The sequence below is a fragment of the Bos mutus genome, chromosome 16 (assembly GCF_027580195.1).
Source record: "Bos mutus isolate GX-2022 chromosome 16, NWIPB_WYAK_1.1, whole genome shotgun sequence".
Classification (NCBI taxonomy): Eukaryota; Metazoa; Chordata; class Mammalia; order Artiodactyla; family Bovidae; genus Bos; species Bos mutus.
The window spans coordinates 66,932,992-66,948,064 of NC_091632.1; the positions used below are offsets into that span (position 1 = coordinate 66,932,992).

Here is a 15,073-nt window from a genome sequence, read left to right on the forward strand (position 1 = left end):
AACGCATGATTTTTTTTTTTAACATGCTGCTGGCAATCTAAGTACCCAACATGCCTGCAGTCTACAAAAATGCATTAAGATTGTGATAGATTTAGAAGCATGGGATTAATAACATGAAGACACTTACCTATCAGCTGAAACTTTTTGATGTCTATTAATAAGAAATAGCTCTCTCTTCTGATTGTATTATTTGTCCCTCTCTCAAGTATCTACAATTGTTTCCTGTACAGTATAGGCTGTAAAAATGGAAGTTGGCTAGAAGGGAAAATTTCCTCCAACTTCAGTTTAACTGTGCATGCCTTCTTCTGCCCACAAAAACGTAGGCAGATTTTTGTAAAATATGAGATAACTCACTTTTCTTTAAAAATATGGATTCCCTAGACTAGTAAAATTCAGCTTTCTCCCAGCGTTTCTTGGCTACCAAGATCAAAATATGAAATATCTCTTTATTTGAATCATTTAAATAATGAACTTGTATACACAAACAGGTCAATCTGATGAAAATGAGATTCTTTTCTAAAAATCACTTATCTACCTCTAAAACAAAACCAAACAGAAAAGAAAAATTTCTTCCAGAGTTGACCATTTAGTTGTCATATATTTTTTAAAGATGAAAAATTGAATGACTTTGCTAAATTTATAGTTTAAAACTCCACATATATATTTTTAACCATTCATCTAAGATGCATTATTAAGTAAAATTTGTGGGATTTGGCTAGTTTATTCTATAGATTTACTTAGATGATTTTTTTCATGTGTTCATTATTTTGCTAACAGACTCATTGTTCATGATCTTTGACTGAAATCTGCTAAAAAATAGAAAGATATATCTTATTACGAACACAGTGAGATTTTCAGTACTATTAACATACTGTATCTACTTACTATATTAGTTCTTATTGTTATTTTTTTCCCACACTTTCAGTGCGCTGTAAACAAAGGATGTAGTGTCTGGATCCTATTTTACTTTTCTCATTAGCATTTTTGAGCAGGTTTCCCCTCTCATTCATCTTTAAGATTCTCATAGCAATTTACAAAGCAATAGTCTTTCTTCTGAAGTAAAATAGAATGACCTTGTGACATTCATTGAAATCTATATCTAGCAGAACACTTTTCTGCCTTGTTTGTTGTCTAACAAAATTCTACTCATCCCTCGAGTTCCAGTTCAAATGGTACGTTCTCTGCGAAGCCTTCCCTCCTCATTTCTACCTTAGGATTTTGGATTATATCTACTTGTGCAACGTCAATATCTCTTTCTGAATTGTAATTTCTTAGGATCTAGGATTCTGTCTCATTTGTCTTTGTAGATCCAGTGCTTGGTGGTGGATCTGATATAGAACAAGTGCCCCAAATTTTTAAAGTACTGATTAAAAAGAGTTTCATATAAACAAATCCATGAAACTACCGACTTCCCTGGCGGTTCAGACGGTAAACTGTCTGCCTACAATGCCTACAGTGCGGGAGACCAGGGTTCAATCCCTGGGTCAGGAAGATCTCCTGGAGAAGGAAAGGGAAACCCACTCCAGTGTTCTTGCCTGGAAAATCCCATGGACGGTGGAACCTGGTAGGCTACAGTCCATGGGGTTGCAGAGTCGGATATGACTGAGCGATTTCACTTTCACTTTTAAGCAAGCAAATCTTAACTGGGTACCTACTGTGCTGGAAGGACTGAAAGGTACAAGGATGAATAGGAAAGTTCTTGACTTGAGTGGTCCACAGTCTGCTGGGAAGACATAATAAAACAATAAAGTACTGTGATTGAAGATAAGGGCAAGCTCGGAGTAGAGCTTCTCCCAACAACACCGGGTGTCAGGAAAGCCTTCCCAGGGGAGAACACAAGGAGGGGAAATAAGAATGATTTCTATTTGGGGATCACATCAATATCAGATTTCCAATTTACTTCCTCGCCATTGGTCCAGGCGAGGAAAGCTATTGCTGTAGGAGGTGCCCACTGACACAGGAGGTAGGGCAGCTTGTAGAATTCTCTGCCTGTGATGTCAGCCTCTGAATATGCGACAAGAAGGGTGAGGATGAGAGGCAGATGTTAGAGAAGGAAATCCCAAAGGCGATCCTCATTCTTTGCCTTGGTCAGAGGCAGCCTGCTGGCTGTCCCTGTGATTCTGTCTTGACCGGGATAATGAATGTTCTAATCAGAAAGGTCTCTGCTAGCCCAAAACCATGTGCTACTTCAAAAGGGAGACAGATATATACAAAGAGAATTCCAAAAGGAACACGTATTTTCTTCTTATTCTCACAAACTGTAATGGATAGAATACTGAGTCCTGGTGACAGAGAGGGGAAGTAAAGCTTTGGTATGAAACGTGATCAGTTGATGATGTTATTGTACTTCTAGAGGGGGATTTTCCAATCATTTAATAAGTGTCTTTGTGCCTTTAAGAGTACTTAAATTTTACAACTAATATTGCATGGGAGAGATCTTTTTATTAGTGTGTTTTAGAATTTAAAGTCAGTCTGCATTTTAAGAGTTTTCTATGTGAGAGAAAAACAGAAACGTTTGTAAATGAGGGTGGCACATATTTATATCGGTATATTTTATTTTATTTAATGAAGAACTGTGAGCAGTAAGTCTCAGTAGTGCTGCATGATGATTTTACTTTTCTATTCCAAACTTATTTCCTCATTGCTTTAAATATTAACTTCTGAATGCTGATATGTTTATCCTTTCAAACAGTGATATGGTCTCTATTTTACCCACAACAGAAAATCCATGATGCAAAGTAGATCATTCTGCTGATTTTGAGAGCAAAGTGGCTCTGTATATATGTCCCTACAATAGTTTATTTTCCTGTTGCATAGATTTCCCACCCCCACGAGATTCTTGCATTTCCAGAATTTATAAAACAGATTAGTATCTTTATAGTCTTATTTTTATATCCTAATATCAAAAACCAAAGTGACCAACAGAAAAATCATTTGAAAGGATGAACCAATTAATGAAAAATTCTATCCACCTGACTTTCATTTCCCTCTTGAATTCTTGAATCTGTTTTGGGCACATTAAGCCCACTGCTCTTCTAAATTTGGAACTTCTAGTTCTTTTAGGACTTTTTTCTTCCTTCATGAATTTTCACATTAAAATATTTCATTCTCTGCCCCAAACGTTCAAGTAAGAATCCACAGCCGTTCACCATACAACATGTCCCCATTCTGGAATACAAAACACTCTTCCTAACCTTCCTCTGCTGTCCTGGTCTCAGGAGAAATAGAGAAAACAGTTCCCCAATATCGGTTCACCTACTTGCGGACTATAAATTGTATCCTTTCAATTGAAGCAATCTTGTAGTCTTCAGATGTTCCTTTTATTAAGCAACGATGCCCTGTTACACAGCCCTTTTCCTATTTTATCAGTTGTCTGGAAGCTGAATATTCACATACTTGCCAAATGGCAGTGCCCATATGTAATATTTGTTTGGGGATACAATGCTCTTACCTCTGTATTATCACAAGATTAATTATTCTTTATCTTTAATTTATTGGTCCTATTACTTAAGTCTTTTATTATAAGCTGTCAAGAAAACTCCTTTTGGGAAGTAGTTGGGGTATAAATAATAAATTGATAAAAGAATTCATGATTAAAGAGGGAATGGAATCCATCACTCCACTCTTCTGCTAACATTTTCTCAATGAATAGCAAGAGACTGTACAAACAATTAGTACAGAGCATACTGCTATGTATAATTATACATCCATGTATTTGCCACCTTGGTTTTTAATTCTCTGGCAGATTTAGAGGATATTCATTTATAGAGTTAGTGTTACTGAAAAAGAGCTTTTAAGCCAAGTGAGTTTTTAGTTAAAATGGCAAAAAGTTCCTTCAAGGCAGCAATGAGGAAACATTAGGAAAACTGAGTGATTGTTGGTAACTCTTGTAGCAAACGGGTTGTAGAAGACCCATGAAAACCACTGAAAAACAGTTATATACACACAACAGATGTGTCATTGCAACTGTTTATTCTTTCAAATCATTTATACACACACACACACGCACACCCATTCTTCCCAACGTACACACCTGAGTTATAAAAACAAATAAGCAGACCCCTCTGTGAACAATCTTGTTACTCTCTTTTAGGCTGGGGCTGAACTTTTGAAGCTGATGAGTGAAATCGTTTCCCATAAAAGATAATTTCATTTGCCAAAATGAAACTACTTTCCATTATTAATGCTATAATGAAACAGCCTGAAATATGAATCAGTGATCTGAACAGAAAGGATGCTCCCGTTCCCCGCTCCAGGAGGGGAGTTCTCTAAACAATTACACCCATGGAAAGGGCTGTACGGTTGTATTTTCATCACTCGCCAGCTGAGCTGTGTGGCTGTCATACTTCCAGTCTCCCCTCCAGTGACAGCCGCATTGACAACATGTTATACTCCACATTGATTTTACAGTTAAGGAGCTGATTGTGATATATAGGGATTTTAAGAATTCAGCTGAGAGGCTGACTTTTGCCTTTTATCATTCCATTAAAATTTTATAACCATCTTTTTCATGTCATTTCATCCATGAATTCTTACTTTAGAAAGTGATAGCTACTGCTGTGAGCATAACTTTTCTCATGTTCAGAGCTTTTTATTGTATTAGCAAACTACCCCAATTATAGTTATTACTCATGTTTTACATAATTGTGGTGACCCTTTCAACCATGCAGTGGCACGCCAGTTGATTTGTATATAGAATTAGATGATTCGGCTTATCATTTTAAAGCACTAAATTGAAAGCGTGCCAGGAGTCGGGTTTTAACACTTCCTTAGCCAAAGGAGCTAATTAAGCTGCTTTCAGCATCCTCTCCTGAGTCGCCTACTTTAAGGACCCTTCCTGCCACAAGAGCTGGGAGCCTACTCAGCTAGAGCGGGAAGCTAATAAAATGTATTCTGGCTTTTAAGGGGGAAAATATCATGCAATTGAAATTGAACATCTCTTCTTGCCCAAGATAAGAGATCATCTTTAAGGAAAGGCTGTGCTCTGTAGGGGCTTGAAGTACCAGTTCATCTCATTATCCTGGATGTTTCCCTGATAACGCTATCATCGTAGTCAAGAGAAATAAAAGGTTTATCCCCATCATAACAGAGAACAAACTGCATCATTGTTACTTTTCCCTGAAGAAGCTCACAGTTTGATAATGCACATATGATGAATAATTATGCAAGACCCCTGTGAAAACCCTAATAGAAAAATATTCTGATTTTTAAGTGTATATTACTCTTTTTTGAACAGGGAAGGGTGAGTTAGGGTTAGACTTGAAAGGCTCGATTCTCCACCATTGATTTTATGGACCCCAATCTCAGAGGATTTCATTTTACAAAACAACATTGATATCTTACAAGACTTGCGCTTGCTTTTCTTTAGGAAAGAGCCAAATCTGGATGACAAGTATAAATAAGAAAGGATCTGTATTCCTATTTTGATATAATAATTGCTACCGCTGCTGTGTACCAGAGAGCAAAAGTAAGAAATGTCACAGTGGTTTGACGAAAGCTTCAGAATGAAAGCTAACAACAGACTAAAATGAAAACTGTGATCCATCTCAGGATCATTGTACTTTTAGGATTTTTCTCTTCAGATAGGATGCATTACCAAATTGTCAGAAATGGCTTGATTTCAGGGTTAGTGCAGTGTAACAGCTTTCCTCTCTAAAAGTAATTATGATTCTGCCATCAGTCCAGTTGGTGACAAATATGTGAATCATGTTGTGTAAAAATATGCTCCTATCTACCAGCTACGACTGTGGTCCTTGACTCCGCAAAGCTGTGGTTGCATTTAAAACTTAAACCTTGGTTATAACACTGAATCGCGCACACACACACACACTCACATCATCAGTGCTGTTTTAAACAATTACTAAATCCAAGTCTATCTTTTTTAAAGATTTTTCCATAAAATCTAATGTTCACAGAAAAATCTCATAAATGTTCAAATTGCTGTGGGCAGAAAAGGGGGATATAGGATTTTTCTTGATCTGTTGTAGCAATTTATAGATTTCAGGCCGTGGTTTATAAGAATGCTAAATGTTCTGGAATTACAGCTGTTACTGATCAGTGATTGAGCCAGATTTGTGTTATTGCACCATGTTCTTGCTTGTACCTAGAGAGCAGTAAAGCCTCAATATAATAAAAAGCACCTGCATTTTAAATGAAATTTCAATTGAAAAACTTAACAGCCCTTCAAATTGCAGAATTTAACGCAGCCCAGTAAAGCTTAAATAACACTTTGCCTCCGCAGGCTGAGGGGTTTGCATTCAAGGTGACTTGAGTGTGTCGCATGGTGAAATTATTTACAATTAAGGAATTTCTCTGGAGGGCTGCAGGATATTTGCTGCTCCACAACACCTAGGCGGGCATATGGCGGGCCTTTTTCAGTATTCATGGAGCCTCCTGAACCTTTATGATAATTGAATCAGTTAGAGTGCTGAGTGGAGCAAGCATTAAACCTGTTAACCTAAAGGTCAGATCTGTGCATTGTTTATTTATCAGTAGGTGAAAGAGCTAAATCGGCAGCTTCTGTCACAGTCACAGTAAAAAATCACCTATAATATTAACAGGGAGTAGATAAATTGCAAAACATGGATTAGAATGATAAACAGACCCAGGGATAATATGGAATATATAATGAGCGATGCTGAAGGATTTTACTGGGCTATAAAATATGCAGGTTTGTTATGATAATGTTATTGATTATAATGAGTTACCAGAGTTCCAGAAAAATGGGGCGTAAGTTTGAACTTTGGTTACAGCTGCCCTCTGTGTCTTTCTCTCCTAAGGTCTTTATTTCAGAAGAGTCTTCCTGATGTTGGGGAATCCTTTAATCAAAAGAAATGATTTAATAAAGTAATCTTACAGGAGCAAATGGCAATTGAATTCAATAATGTTCAACAAGTACATCTTACACATTTAAGAGGAAAGCAGTCATGAGCCTTGTCTTTATGACACTTGGCCACTTACTCAATGGCCTTTACCACGTGCCCAGTTTCATATTCTAGAGTTAGTTAGTTCTAACTAACATATTCATGTTAGTTCTGTTCTGAGGTGTGGGAAGTTTCCAAGAGGTCTCACCACTTACTTTCTACTTTATAGAACCTGGACCTGTAGACCCTCCAATTATCCTGGACAAGAAGTCAAGAATGATGTTGGTCACCTGGCAGCATCCTTTAAAGTGCAATGGGCTCATTACCCATTATAACATTTACCAACATGGCCGCCTCAGCTTGGAAACTTCTGGAAATGTCACTAATGGCACAGTGACCCATTTACACCCACATACGGCCTATACGTTTCAAGTAGAAGCTTGTACTTCAAAAGGGTGTTCCCTGTCAGCAGATTCCCAGACTGTTTGGACACTCCCAGATGCACCAGAAGGTATCCTGAGTCCAGAGTTGTTCTCTGATACCCCAACATCCGTGATCATATCTTGGCAACCCCCCACCCATCCCAACGGCTTGCTGGAGAACTCCACAATCCAGAGAAGAGTCCAAGGGAAGGAGGCAGTTACCACCCTGGTGACTCTCCCAGGAAGTCATCCCAGGAGGTTTATTGACAAGACTTCTTCTCTTAGCCCGTGGACAAAGTATGAGTATCGAGTGCTGATGAGCACTGCTGGTGGAGGGACAAACAGCAGTGATTGGGCAGAAGTGACCACTAGACCCTCGCGACCTGCTGGGGTGCAGCCCCCCGAGGTGGATGTGTTAGGACCCGATGCAGCCAAGGTAAGAAGCTAAGTGTCTGTCTCCTCTGCAGACTAGGAATGTACCCTGCATCGACTCCGTGTTAAACAGAGCCATCTACTGACAAAATGCACACGTGTTGTTTTAGGCATTCACTGGAGAAACTGGGTTTTTGGCCTTTGGCCCAAACTCTCTCAAATTTGATGTCAGTTTTTCATTTCTCCCTGTATCCCCTTAATTATATTGTTGAGACGCTTCCATTTGCCTCACACACCTGAAATCCTTTGAATGCCACCCTGGGATGCTTAGCTTAACCACCACGTCAGATCTAAATAGATCAGAAAATGAGAAGAGGTGGGGAAATGCGGGGGAAGGGATTAGCGTATTAACAAAAGTTCCAATTACCAATATTCTGATTTTTTTTTTTAATGATCAAAGAATCAAGAGGATGGGGGAAAGAAAGAAAAATAGCAGATTACGGGGCTATTTAGGAACTGTTCAATTATTCACTTCATTCTGCTGGGAATGAACTCTAGAGGCTAGGATAACTACCATTGTTTTGGCTTGCATACAAACTTCATTCAAGGGAAATTAGTGTAACCAAACAGGAGGGAGTTTTGTAGCTTAGAAGCCTCTTTTGTGTAAATACACACATGCTTCCGTGGATTCAGGCTTGTACTACTGCCAAAAGCATTGGTGCAGCAGCTTGCTCACCAGAGCACAAAACAAAGGACATTTGCATAACAGCAAAGTTCATCTGTTGAAATTATTACTTGAATCTCTGTTGTGTGTTCTCTCATGCCTACGAAAAGCAAACACTGGGTGATGCTAAATAGTGTAAATCGTTGAAGAAATTTAATTGAACCTACATACTAAAATCTGTGTTTCAAAGTCTGCCTTCATTAGCTTCTGCATGAGATTGGTCAGCGCAACACAGCTTCTTGATAGAAATATCTCAAATGTATAGAATTCTGTTGATAAAACATCAAAAGGAAATCAATTTGAAGGACATGATGTATGGTGTTTACTATATGAATTGGGCAATCTTAAGAATTGTTCTTCATTCAAAGGAAAAGCAGAACAAACCAAAGGAAAACCCCAAACAAACCTAGAGTTATTAATCATTCCAGAAATGACTTTTCTTTTTAATCCTAAGGGAATTTTGCAAAACTTTGGTAGCAGTACCAATCAATATGATGTGACATAAGCACAGTCCTTCACAAAGGCACAGCTAGGTAATGGACATTTTTTCTGGATTCTTTCTAACAAAGATTTAATAGCTAGGCAAATCTGAAAGATGACAAATATTTTCAGAAAAGTAATAGCTCAGTGCATAGTTCTGTGTGATTCAGCATTTATAAATGATGATCAAAAGTATTCAAAGTAAGTTGCCTGGCTTTTTCATTCATCCCTTTTTTTCCTTCCTCTTTTGATTTTGTAACCTCATCCAGAAAGTAAACAATGTGCATGGCTTGTCAACCTGCTAAAGTACGATTTAGTTTGGTTTGAGAGCAGAATCTCACAGACACTCACCAGGCCTGGAATCTAAAAGTCTCTAAGAAGGTGCTTAGAATATACAGACAACGTATTCTAGTGGTCATTTTTTTTAAAAATTCATACCTTTTACTAATCCTAACTTTATAACTAGAAAATCAAAAATTATCAATGAAGAGAGTCATCAGGATTATTTAGCTGAATCTAGTATTATACTATATGTATTTAAATAATATTAAAACAACATATTTATGCTTCAGAATTATTTACTCACCTTCAGAAAGGTTCAGAAAGATCTTCAGATGGCCAGAATCAGTGTTCTAATGACACCACTTATCTGGTAAACAGAGGTAGTGTGACAGCGGTACAGTGATTTCTTTTTATAGAAGATAAGATTTGAAAATTAAAATTGCAGATGGATAAAATCTGAGGAACAGAAGCATGGTCTTTAATATGTTGGGTAAAAGGTTCATTCAATATTTATCATATGGAATCATTCCAAATATTAGGATGAGGAAAATTGTCGATAATATTATTGACAATAATAATAATAATTCAGTTCTACCAACATTTATTGAACATCTATATATCTTAATGAGTGCCTCTTTTAGGCACTGAGGACACGGTAAAGACAAGACAAAATCTCTACCTTCATGGAGTGTACATTTTACACAAAACAATATAATTAAATAAAATGCTCAGAAATGGAAAAAACTTGGGGGAGAAACAAGTCAGGTTAAGAGGAATAAAGACTACCAGTTGATCGGTTGAGAGATAATACAGGAACTGGACTGGCATTTCACTCTAGTTCTTAGCATTTTGCACCATCTGGTCTTTTCACCACCACTCCCCCTATAAGAACTTGCAATCTGATAGGGAAAACAAGGAAACTTCACATACTTAGACCAACTGGAAAATAACCCAAAGTAACATCTTTGTAAGTGTAAAAAGATGAGCTATGACTTGGCATCAATATGAGCCTTAAGAAGAGAAAGTTGCATAAACAACAAGGTCCTACATAGGGAATTATATTCAGTATCCTATAATAAACAATAATGGAAAAGAATATGAAAAAGAATATATATATATATGAATAACTGAATCACTTTGCTATATAGCAGAAATTAGCACAACATTGCAAATCAACTATCCTTCAATAAAATAAATTTTAAAAAAGAAAAAGGGGAAACTTGCACATCATATTATTAATATCTTATTTGATTATAAGGAAAACAACATATAATGTCAAAGAGGTTGTATTATCTGAAAAAGTGAAAGCCACACACTTTGATGTTGTATTTATTCATTTAAGAAAATGCATTTCATTGTATAAAGTTGGTAAAAATACCAAAACCTGTAAAAGAGAGTTTAATAAAGCTCTAATTTAGAATTATGCTATAGATCCAAAACTTTTAAATGAAATAAAATATTAGCACATTGAACAAGGATACTTATTCTTAGCCCAGTCTCAGCCCGTTATATCGATCTTCATAAAAACTCTTATTCATAAAGTTCTTTTTTTCTTTGTTTTTATTTGAAGGATAATTGCAATAGTGTTGGTTTCTGCCATAGATTGCCATGGATGAGCTGTAGGTATACATGTGTTTCCTTCCTCTTGAGCTTCCCTCCCACCTCCCATCCCAGCCCACCTCTCTAGGTTGTCACAGAGCCCTGACTTGAGCTCCCTGAGACATATAGCAAATTCATATAATAGCATATATCGATTTTATATATGTTAGCTTTATGTAGTTTTAAAATGTGATTAGATGAAGTTAAAGAAATTAGAAGTAAATTACAATGTTTGTGTGTTACTTTTTTCAAGTCTGAAGCCAATCAACTAAACCACCTTCATAAATTTTTGTTTATGACCAGGATCATGCAGGTGCCTTAATTGTTTAGGGCCACACTTCAGAGATCTGAGTGAGTAGGTGAAAGTCAATAGTTCTTTAAACACCTACCCACCTGTCCTATCTTATTCAAATATATAGTAAATAAACAGAGAAATGGAAATCCAAGCAATTAAGAACCACACAAACGAAAGAAACTTTTGTGGTCAACAAAGCATCTCTGAAATAAACATTTTATTCTAAGCCATAAATGAAACTTTATTTTAAAAATTTCAGTGTAAGTCTTGTTTTAGAGAACATCTTTTGCTTATTAAGTCAGGAACATGGTCCTTAGTCTGACTTTTTTGGGCTGCAGGAATATTTTATAATCCTTCATATGAGCAATAGATAAATAAAAGGCCATGGGAAATTAAACTGAAAGTTTTAATCTCACATATTTGGCCATACTGTAATAAATGTAGTCTTAAGCATTGGAAAGAATAGAATCCAATATTTCACTAACTGGCTCCTTAAAAAGCTTGGTCACATTTATTTTTAGTAATAGCTCCAGGATGTTTTCTAGAGGATGATCAAATTAGATACCATTTCTGTTAGCCTACTCACTATAATGACAATGGCCTTCTCCACCTTGCTCTAAATTCCTTCTAAAAATTTTCTGTGAAAGTAGACTCATGTCTTCCAACTCAGTACTGTCAAAAAGATATATATTCCTAAGCCTTTAACTTTTTAAGTGAGAAAAATAGCAAATTTTTGGATGCAAACATTTATAGTAGAGAACACAGGGATTTTTTAGCTCTTCAAATGACTGTCTTCAGAGTCATTACATCACATCTCTTAATCTCTGCAGGTTGATATCTTATTCAGATTTTTATTTTTTGAATGTTTTCTTAGCCTCAATAACCAAGTTCCAAATCAATTCACTCTCAGCTCAACTGCGAACACAGACTACATCCGAAGTTTGAATTCTTTCAAGGACTGCCAAGCCTTGACCTGAACTCTCAGAATATTCTAGTTCCAGAGGCAAGTGGCATTCCACATGTGAGTCAGGTAGAACTGAGCTGTGATAACCCTTCCATTTTTTATTTGCAAGTACCAGGAAGCCCTGTAAGTTTGACCTTGACTCACTTCTCAAGCCCACAAAGAACACTGTACCACCAAAATAAATAGAACCCTATGTCTGCTTTATAAACTTTGCTTAATTTAGGCCTCTTTGATCTCGCCTCCATCCAGGCAAATCCTCTATGCTCATAAGGAACACATCTAACACTTGTCTTCACCAGCACATTTTGGAACTCTTTTCTCCTAGAAGTTTTTAAAATCAGCAATGACTTCAAGCCATGTAGTAAAATTTCAGTAGATGTCAAGTCCTTGTTAATTATAAATTAGGGCTGTAATCATCAAGCAGCTGCCCAAATGACATGTTGTTTAGTCACTCAGTCATGTCCAACTGTTGGTGACCCGTGGACTGTAGCCCACCAGGCTTCCCTGTCTTTCAGTACCTCCCAGAGCTTACTCAAGACTTAATCATGCCCACTGATATGGTGATTCCATCCAACCATCTCATTCTCTGTTGCCCCCTTCTTCTCCTGCTCTCAATCTATTTTGTCTCCAACAATTAGTAAGAGAACCCTACGAAAATCTCAGGTTAGATTGCTCCTGGAGGAAACTTTTTTCCTTTAAGACAGAAAATTTTAGTTCATCCTTCTCTGTTCTAATTTCTCTATTCTACACATTTTAGACTTTGAATTTGTATAGAACTATAAGTGCAGGTATCAATATATCACTTTGTGGAAAACTTGTTTAAATTATCAAAATAGCTGTATGCTAAGGAAAATATAATGCCATCAGCCATGACTGGAATTACTTGTTAAACTCCATCTCTGAGTATTTGGCATTAAATAACTGTACAATTTAGGCTCTGTTCTCATGACGCTTACAGCCTATTTGGGCGATGAAATATACACTCTAAAATTTAAAGAACACTGCAAGGCAAGAAAAAAAAGAGATGAAGCAGAATGGCATATAAATAATGGATTTTTAATGACCTATGTGCATTTTTCTAGGGTCTTTTCCCCCTATAAGAGTGTGAGTGGGTTAGTACAATCCCCTTACAATATTTAGTCAGAGAAGAAAAAGAATATTAAACATTATTAGAAAACATTGTTGTTTCTTTCTTCTGACGTTCACGTCTATGACTTACACAGGATCATTTTTTGCTTGCTTTTTTAAAGCTCTCCACACGTCTCTTTGCAAAAAGGATATGTTGTTATTGCCTTACTTGCTACATTATGCACTAGAGAGATTCAGAAGCTCAATTTCACATTCTCAGAAAAAGCAAAGGATAATTTCTGCACTCCCATCACCACCATCCAAAAAAAAAATAGTGACAGATTTAGAATACACACTTATAATGCAAAACAAGGAATTCTGATATTTCGTCTAATTGAGTTATAAAGAAGGACACTCTCAAATCCTGCTGCTGCTGCACTGATGCGTGTGGATGTGTGAATTCTCTCCATGTGTGTGCTCTGCCTCTTTCCGGACACCCGTGGTGGAGATGAATCACTGAGGTGTGTATTAGTCTGACAGTCTTAGAAAGTCTCCAGACTAACAGCCCAACCCAGGAAACAGCATCTCATTTAGCTCCTGGTGTACTGCTAATTGATCTGAAAACTCTTCATTACTGTCTAGTGTAAAGGGCTAAGTCAAAAGTGGGTATTTCTACAGTGACTTAGCTGAAAACGCCGGGTCCTGTGAACCTCCGCAGTTGCTCTGTTCCTATGTTGTCACATTGGTTCTAATTTTTCTTTTATTTCAGGTCACTTGGAAGCCCCCACTCATCCTGAATGGAGACATCCTTAACTACGAGATCCGCATGCCTGACCCTCACATCACGATCACCAATGTTACTTCTTCTGTGTTAAGTCATGTCGTTACTCATCTGATTCCTTTCACTAATTACTCCGTCACCATTGTGGCCTGCTCAGGGGGTAACGGGTATCTAGGGGGGTGCACAGAGAGCTTCCCTACCCACGTGACCACCCCTCCCGCCCTACCGCAGGATCTTGGCCCATTGTCCGTGGTTCCACTAAGTGAATCATATGTTGGGATTTCCTGGCAGCCACCATCCAGGCCAAATGGACCTGATTTGAGGTAAGAGACAACAATGACGCTTTTGGATTTTGTTGTGATCTTTCTTTGGGAAGGAAGGAAGGAGGCTCTTCCTCACATATGAATATAGAACTAATTTCTTATTGGATATTCACATTTGTGACTTTTTTTATTGCCCTAGAGTAGATTTACAATGTTTTGTTAATTTATGCTGACTGCAAAGTGATTAAGTTATACATATATGTGCATTCTTTTTTATATGATTTTCCATTGTGGTTTATCACAGGATATTGAATATAGTTTCCTTAGCTATACGATAGGCCTTGGTTGTTTATCCAATTTATGTATAAGAGTTTGCATCTGCTAGCCTCAGGTTCCCAGTCCTTTCCTCCCCTACACACTCTGTGTCGGCCTTACTCATGTAACTTTCATACAGTTTCATCTTATGTATCTTGATGCATGAAACGATGAAAAGTTTATCATGGTAAAAATATCATGACATTGTAGGAACTAAAAATGGTTGAAGGGGCTTCCCAGGTGGCTCAGTGATAAAGAATCTGCCTGCCAGTGCAGGAGACGGGGGTTCAACCCCTGGGTCAGGAACATGCCCTAGAGAAGGAAATGACAACCCACTCCAATATTCTCGCCCGGAGAGTCCCATGGAAAGAGGATCCTGGTGGGCTGTGGTCCATGGGATCATAAAACAGTGAAGACATGACTTAGTGACTAAACAACAACAACAAAAAACCTTGAAACAACAATCAGTATTCTCTAATGATTCTCTACACAATCCGTCTCTTCATTTTCAAAGTATATTCTTACTATATGATAAGCAAGTTTGATGCATGTTCTAAATGACACATTTGCACAAATATACCTCAAAATTCCAAAGCATTAGCCAATAATTCTTTGGTATGTTATTACTGTCTGGAAACTTGTAAA

The 15,073-nt window shown here is 37.3% G+C and overlaps 1 protein-coding gene across 1 annotated transcript in view; it reads left to right on the top strand.

Annotated features, from left to right (window-relative positions):
• USH2A (usherin) overlaps window positions 1-15,073 on the top strand; it is a 928,983-nt gene that overhangs the window by 607,562 nt on the left and 306,348 nt on the right. Inside the window, exons 40-41 of the mRNA XM_014481290.2 lie at window positions 7,093-7,721; window positions 13,839-14,173. Coding sequence (XP_014336776.2) covers window positions 7,093-7,721; window positions 13,839-14,173 — 964 coding nt within the window. The remainder of the gene's footprint in view (window positions 1-7,092; window positions 7,722-13,838; window positions 14,174-15,073) is intronic.